The sequence below is a fragment of the Astatotilapia calliptera genome, chromosome 7 (genome assembly GCF_964374335.1).
Source record: "Astatotilapia calliptera chromosome 7, fAstCal68.1, whole genome shotgun sequence".
In the NCBI taxonomy this organism is placed as follows: Eukaryota; Metazoa; Chordata; class Actinopteri; order Cichliformes; family Cichlidae; genus Astatotilapia; species Astatotilapia calliptera.
In genome coordinates, this window is record NC_137428.1 from 50,681,662 (window position 1) to 50,688,796 (window position 7,135).

Sequence of the window (7,135 nt, forward strand, 5' to 3'; positions counted from 1 at the left end):
GAAGATGAGAAAAATGTGTCTGTCCAGCATGAAGGGAGGCATCCACTATACTGTCCTTGAACCCCTCAAGATCCGCTAAGGCTGCTGTAGAGCATGTGGATGGATAATAATCAGGGCTCCCAGAGAGGAAGCAGTTTTGCTGGACAACAGAAATTACCCTTGCTTATGATTCTGATGGAAAGATTGTCAAAAAATTGACTTTGGGTCGCTGAGAAAACTTAATTATAACAGTGAACCAGTTTAACCAGTGCACAGGAAATTTTAGGATAAGAGTTCCAGTTTGCAGTGCTCATAATTGGAGCTCAACCGGAAATGAAAGTGCAGAGCTGGATGATAGGTGCAATGTAAACACAATAAAGATAACCATCCTCAGTATCAGCACATGGATCAGATAAGATGAATTGCTGCCAGACATCCGCAACCAGTTTGCAATCATGTGCTTTTTTTAATAGAAATTGGGATACTCAAGTTACATTATGGGTCTCCTGGAAACGTCACCAACAACAGAAATAAGAAAGCAACAGTAGAGGTTAAACTGTGGAGGACAAGAGAGCCAGAGGTGATGCAGTGAAAAGGTTGCAGGCAGGGCAGAATACCGCGGTGATGTCAAGCAAAAAAATCAAATCCTTTTGATAAATGTGCTTTTCCTTTGTTATTTAATAATGTTTGATCCCCATCGAGCTGCACTAGGCCGTCTTCACCTCCATCTTTTGTTCCCACTCATGCGCTGAAAGTTTCTTTATAATCATATCCTACAAAGTGTATTTGGAAATATATGCACCTGTTGCTCAAAGCACTGAAAACTTACAATATTTAGGATGTTTTGGCATCTTCAAACAAAACTTTGAACACTTTTGTGTAGCAGCTCGGAAAGCTAAAACAGGATAGCTTCCTGAAAACATTAGCAAACCTCTTCACAAGTTTGAACAGTAAATTCCTTCAAATATTTCTTTCAAAAATGAATTCAGTGCATTTTGATTGTTTAAACTAAAACCACTTTGTGCTAAGAGTATGTCATTTGCTGGAAACCTGACTGAAACTGGAGCTAAAAGTGCAGAGAAGGCAGATTCACAAGAACAATCGACTGCAGCAAATAAGTTAATTTTAATGTTATTAATCATTAGTAAGAGAATTTCTTTCAGCTAGGAATGAATTAATCACAGAATAAACCAAGTCACAGTTCAGTTTAAACAGTTTTTTTTAAGTGTGGTTTTTATCTGGGCTTTAACAAAAACAACATTCCAGCCTGTTGCCCAACACATTCCTATTAAAGCAACATCACAGCAACACATTTAGAGCCCCGAATGTTTGCAGGTTCAGCTACAGTTACCTTATAACAATTCCTCTGCAAAGCTTATTATGCTGGGGGAAAAAGCATTTAAATGTTATTTGTGAACTGTTGGGTGGGACTGTCTTTTCTTATTGGACCTCAAATATTCATAAAGTGTATGAAAAAAAATTGTAAATAAAAATTGTGTTACTCAGTTCATTGTACTTTAAACACTTTACATTTTCAGCACATTTTGTGACTTTTTAATACCCACAAAAGTTCCTAATAAACAATACCTACGCGGAGTTGTGGTGATGTGGATGTTGTGTAAAGCATCGGGAAGGGCTTAGCTCTGCACTGCAAAAAATGGTTTTTTTTAGCCATAATGTTGTGGAAGTCACATTTTAAACTTTTTGTCTCCAAAGCAAGACAAGGAATCGGAAACGCAGCACGGATCATTTTTGGCTTGATTATATTTATGCTGATATTCAAACACAGTTTCAAGAAAACGCACGTTTCGCATATTTGAACACTTTAGATTGCGTTGGGTACACCTTCACTGAAAAGTATCCCTCATTGATGTCTATGTTCATTTTGCATTTATTTTTACATTTTATTTGAATTAATGTGTGCTTGCCACAATATAAATTAATCATTAGGTGCCTCATGTTTTTGCAGTGCATCCTGCTTTGCGCACGCAGTCTGAAATTTGACTCGAGTTTAAAAAGCGCTGACAGGAGACACAATTCACAAAGCAACGAGTTTCTCTCTACGGGCGCCAGGTAGCTCCATATACGGATTGGAGAGGCACTTTGCAGCCCCTCTGGCACTAAGTCTTGCTAGGGCGCACAGAGGGGCAGTGCCATGTACGCTCCTGACAAACGTATGCTCCTGAACGAAGAGAACCAGACTTTGGTGTTCACTGTCACCACTGACCTAATGATGGGAACGTCTGGAAACGGCACCGACCAGCATAACGGATCAGATCCGTTTGCAAGGAACGAGGAGGTGGCACAAATAGAGATAATGGTTCTGAGCATCACCTTCGTGGTTGCTGTCATTGGGAACGTAAGCGTCCTGCTGGCCATGTACAACACAAAGAAGAAGATGTCGCGAATGCACCTTTTCATCAAACACCTGAGCCTGGCCGATCTGGTGGTTGCTTTCTTCCAGGTGCTGCCACAGCTGTGCTGGGAAATCACCTTCCGCTTCTACGGCCCAGACTTTCTCTGCAGGATTGTGAAGCACCTCCAGGTGATGGGAATGTTTGCGTCCACCTATATGATGGTGATGATGACCCTGGATCGTTACATTGCCATCTGCCACCCTCTGAAAACCCTACAGCAGTCCACACGACGCTCGTACATCATGATCATCTCCACGTGGATATGTAGCCTGGTGCTCAGCTGTTCACAGTACTTCATCTTCTCCCTGAGCGAGATCCAGAACGGTTCGGGCGTCTACGACTGCTGGGCGCGCTTTATCGAGCCCTGGGGCGCCAGGGCGTACATCACCTGGATAACCGTGGGCATCTTTCTGGTGCCCGTGGTCCTTCTCATGATGTGCTACGGGTTTATCTGCCACAGTATTTGGAAGAATATTAAATACAAGAAAAGAAAAACGACGGCTGGTGCGGCAAACAGGAATGGACTGATTGGAAAGAACTCGGTCAGCAGCGTTACAACTATCTCAAGAGCCAAACTGAGAACCGTTAAAATGACTTTTGTGATCGTTTTGGCGTACATTGTTTGCTGGGCACCGTTTTTCATCGTGCAGATGTGGTCTGTGTGGGATGAAAACTTCCAGTGGGATGGTGAGTGCTTATAAATGAACAAAATACTTATTAAATGTCACACTTTTAATCGTTCTAAAAATGTTGAGAATTGCAGGGGGAGAAAATGAACAGAAACTTAAGAATCGCGTTGCGCAAGGGAAAAAAATCCACGAATTGCGCGCCTTTACGCACGAACTTATTTGACAAACAAAAACAAAACGTGTAAACATACTAATCTAAAACGTATACAGTGTCAAACCTTTCACGCACACGCGCTCACATGCACACCCACAACTACATTTCACCAAATAAATGAAATCTTATGTTCCGTACGTGTCCATTTGGAGAATTTTCCAGGGAGATTTAGGAAGGAAAAAACCCTACATCTGCATTTTGAGACGTTAAGTGGTGAAATGTTATGGCGCTTTAAAACCACGCCACTAGTATAAATTATGTGCAAGCAACATATTTTGTCCTGTCCACAAGGTGTTTCCCTTTTATCTCCTCTTGTCTAAAATCAGATTACATCTTTTTTTAACCAACGTTTTAAGTCACATTAGCCGAACCTGTTTTATACAATTTATATGGTACTAATACAGCAATACTATATTATTGCACTAATTATCAAATGCCCTACTTTGCCTTACTCGAAGTATTTTAACCTGTTTTTTAAAAAGTGAATTCACAGAAAAATATTTCAGACTTTTGTTCAAAGTTTATCAGTCTGACTGTGGATCAGTAGAATTAATTATTGCTGGCTAGCTGATAAGTTCATTCCGTTCTTGGCTGAATTCAATTGTTAACTTTTGGTGACGGTGTTGGGATGGGTAGGTGTGTGTGGGGTGAATGCTAAGAATAAAAATTTACGTGTAAAATTCTTAGGTTAGCTGTATCACTTTTCATTATTATCTCTTTTGTTTTGAAATAAAGTTTTTGAAGTCCTAGTGAGATGGATAATTCCAACAACTCAAACACAAACAATGACAACTGCAATTAGATGATAAAGTCAGATATTGTGGTAGTTAGCTGGAAGGCCAAAGCCCACAAAAATTGGGCCCAAAGCTCTCAGTGAGAGTAAATTTTACAGGAAATTTACAGATGATTCACATTTACACATTTTCAAATTCTGGTTTCTAGTATTTTTCTGCCCTATCATAAAGTGCAACATAAAGTGCAATATAACTCAAATTTGTAGAAATTTGGGGAAGTTCTAAAAAGGCACCATCGTAGGTTTTGTTGTTGTTGCTGTTGTTGTTGTTATATATGTCATCAACCTGCAAATGATTGCAGGTAAAAAACAACAACAATCATTTATATAGCTCTATAAACTCATGTCATGGCACTAAATAAACTGTATGGGCCTACTATATTGGCAGCTGATGAAACAAACTCCTCCCTGAGTTGGACCACTGTTTATAGCTTTCCTCGTCTTCATTATAGTTTTTTTCCTTATAATTTTAGGCACCAAAATTTCTTGTCTTGGCTTAGAAAATGACCGTGGCTGCAGTGAAAACAGATCCTGTCATTTTTTAAATGCGTTAATTTATCGTCATGTCTGTGAAGGTTCTCAGTTTTCTTTGCAAGCTCCTTTGATTAATTTATCGTCGCTTCCTTTGTTACTGGTGTGAGGAACTCTGTGACAGTGAAGACACCAACAGATCACATTATCCTCCAATCAAAGTGTTTCAGATGTAGGAAGAGAGAAGGAATTTATACTTAAATCTATCTGACTAAGTGTCAGTGTTTGAGGAGGTGGATTACCGCCTTTTGCTTATATTATGAAAATTACATTTTATTCCAAAAGTCTTAAAACTAGTTGGATCTGTAACAGAGATTTCTTCTAACTTTGGCACACCTTTGTAACTTTCAGAGTCTGGCACATTTAGGCAGCATTTAGACACCAGAGGCACTGAGTTAAACAGGCATTTCTACAGCCTGTACCAGATGTTTTGCGAATTAATCATCCTTTCCCTCCTTCCTCTCTCTGTTCTCCAGATTCAGAGAACACAGCAGTGTCTCTGTCTGCACTCCTTGCCAGTCTCAACAGCTGCTGTAACCCGTGGATATACATGATCTTCAGTGGCCACCTCCTCCAGGATTTTGTGCAGTGCTTCTCGTGTTGCCGCAAAATCAACACCGACTTCAAGAAAGAAGACTCAGACAGTAGCCTCCGCAGAACGACTTTGCTGACTAAGATGACCAATCGGAGCCCAACAGGTAGTACCGGCTACTGGAGAGAGCTGGATAATTCCTCCAAGCCCTCTATTCAAGCAGAGTAAACACATGTTTGACAGTGGCACCAAATGGCATGAATGACAGGAACTGCAATGTCTTAAAATTATACAGAAAACCAAGCTTTTTTTTAGTTTGAAAAAAAAAAAACATGAAACAGGGTGTTGCAAGGTTCACAGAAGCAGAAAATATGGACACATTAGGGAACGTGCATACATCTTCTTTCTTTCTTTAGATAACCTCAGCAGAAACGTTAGATAAATAATGAGAAAAAAGCATGCACAGGCTTTAAATTGTTCTATTGAATGTAATCATAAATCTTCAATATTCAGTGTTTTGCAGATTCCTGCATGAGTTCTTCTGAGTGTTTTTTTTCCTTTTTTTTCTTTAGCGAGAACCTTTTTTTCCAGGAATCCTGATGCTTTCAAAGGTTGTTGTGCCTCCCCACAGTGCTGCCGAACACCCTTCCCTGTTAAAGTGTTTACAAAGATAAAACCCATATAGCAGCCGAGATGTGTGTAGTGATGGTGAAAACGACTCTTCCAGACCACTCGTCTCCAAGTAACCAAGGCAGTCACCTCATCCGTTGTGTTTAGCTTTCCGTTTTTCCTGTTTTTCTTAGAACCACATTTTAGTGGCTTGTAAATCTGATTCGAACCTTTTGCTTTGACCTGAGGGGAAAAAAAGTAAAATAAAATAAAAAAGGGAAGCATGTGGAGTTACATTTATCAGCCAGATTTTTGTGGTTATGTGCACTTTTATGATTTGTTGAAGGAATTGTTTCATGTTGCACAAGACAGTCCTAAATTTGATGGCTTTCATTTCTGCTCAGCATTGGTAAATGAGATCTCCTTCAAGTTTTATAGACACACACACACACACACACACACACACACACACACACACACACACACACACACACACACACACACACACACACACACACACACACACACTCACTCACAGATAGAAAGCAGGGGGCTCTGATGAAGTGAGACTGACCACTGCTGGATAAGTCAGCCCACCTTCTCACAAACTGTTCCCATGTCTTTCATAAAATCTTGGGAAGAAGCTCACACATTCCACACACAACACATCAGCACACTTCCTGATTTTCCTCAGACATCCTGCACCACTGGTGGTTCTGAGTTTTGGCTTCATTTGCACTCGAGATAAACAACTTCCTGGAAATCAATGTGATATGTGACACCATAATGATTGTCGGATTAAAAATAATCCCCCCCACCCCCACAAAAAAGCTATATTGAATCAAGATTGTACATAGATATTGTGTATATATGTGTGCACTGTGTATCAAAGTATGTACATATCAATTCAAATGTTGCATAGTTGTATATTAAAAACACTTAAATGTCTGTAAATAGGAGTAATATATGTAAATCTATTGGGCATGAGTTGCTGGTCTGTAATGGCTTGTGCAAATCTTTAAGAGGTAACCTACTGTAACACCTTATGTTGAAATATACACGCCAATGTATTAAATATTACGTTGTCTTTGTTCCTGTTTTTACTACATGGAACATTTCATAGTTTGTGCTTCATGAAGCTGGTGCACAGCCACAGAAATTTATGTGTGTTATTTCTGCTGAAAATGAAGTGCTTTGTGAAGTCATGTCTCTTGCCAATCTAAGCAGTTGAAGCTTGCCAAGCTCTGGGATTATGCAACTGCTTGACCTTTCAATTGAAAACGTGTGAATGGGAAATTCTGCTAATGAGCAGCCTTTTGTCAACATGTTGTCCACCCCCATACTGATGGATAATATATGTCCCAATAGAATGAATAGCACCTTGTAATAAAGTGATAAATCATTGTATTAAAAGGTCATTTTACCTATTCA

At 39.7% G+C, this 7,135-nt stretch overlaps 1 protein-coding gene across 1 annotated transcript; it reads left to right on the top strand.

Moving 5' to 3' along the window:
- Positions 1-2,002: 2,002 nt before the first annotated feature.
- avpr1aa (arginine vasopressin receptor 1Aa) lies at positions 2,003-6,791 on the top strand. The gene is made up of 3 exons (XM_026175286.2): positions 2,003-3,083; positions 5,040-5,261; positions 5,668-6,791. Exons 1-3 carry the CDS (start codon positions 2,135-2,137, stop codon positions 5,778-5,780), a joined length of 1,284 nt encoding a protein of 427 aa, XP_026031071.1. The 5' UTR covers positions 2,003-2,134; the 3' UTR covers positions 5,781-6,791.
- The last annotated feature ends 344 nt before the right edge of the window (positions 6,792-7,135 follow it).

What these genes read in the sequence shown, in the direction of transcription:
- avpr1aa (XM_026175286.2), top strand. Translation starts at nt 2,135, where the DNA reads ATGTACGCTCCTGACAAACGTATGCTCCTGAACGAAGAGAACCAGACT. An exon ending in TGAAAACTTCCAGTGGGATG is followed by an intron (nt 3,084 to 5,039) that starts GTGAGTGCTTAT and finishes TCTGTTCTCCAG; the next exon opens with ATTCAGAGAACACAGCAGTG. An exon ending in GACCAATCGGAGCCCAACAG is followed by an intron (nt 5,262 to 5,667) that starts GTAGTACCGGCT and finishes TTTTTTCTTTAG; the next exon opens with CGAGAACCTTTTTTTCCAGG.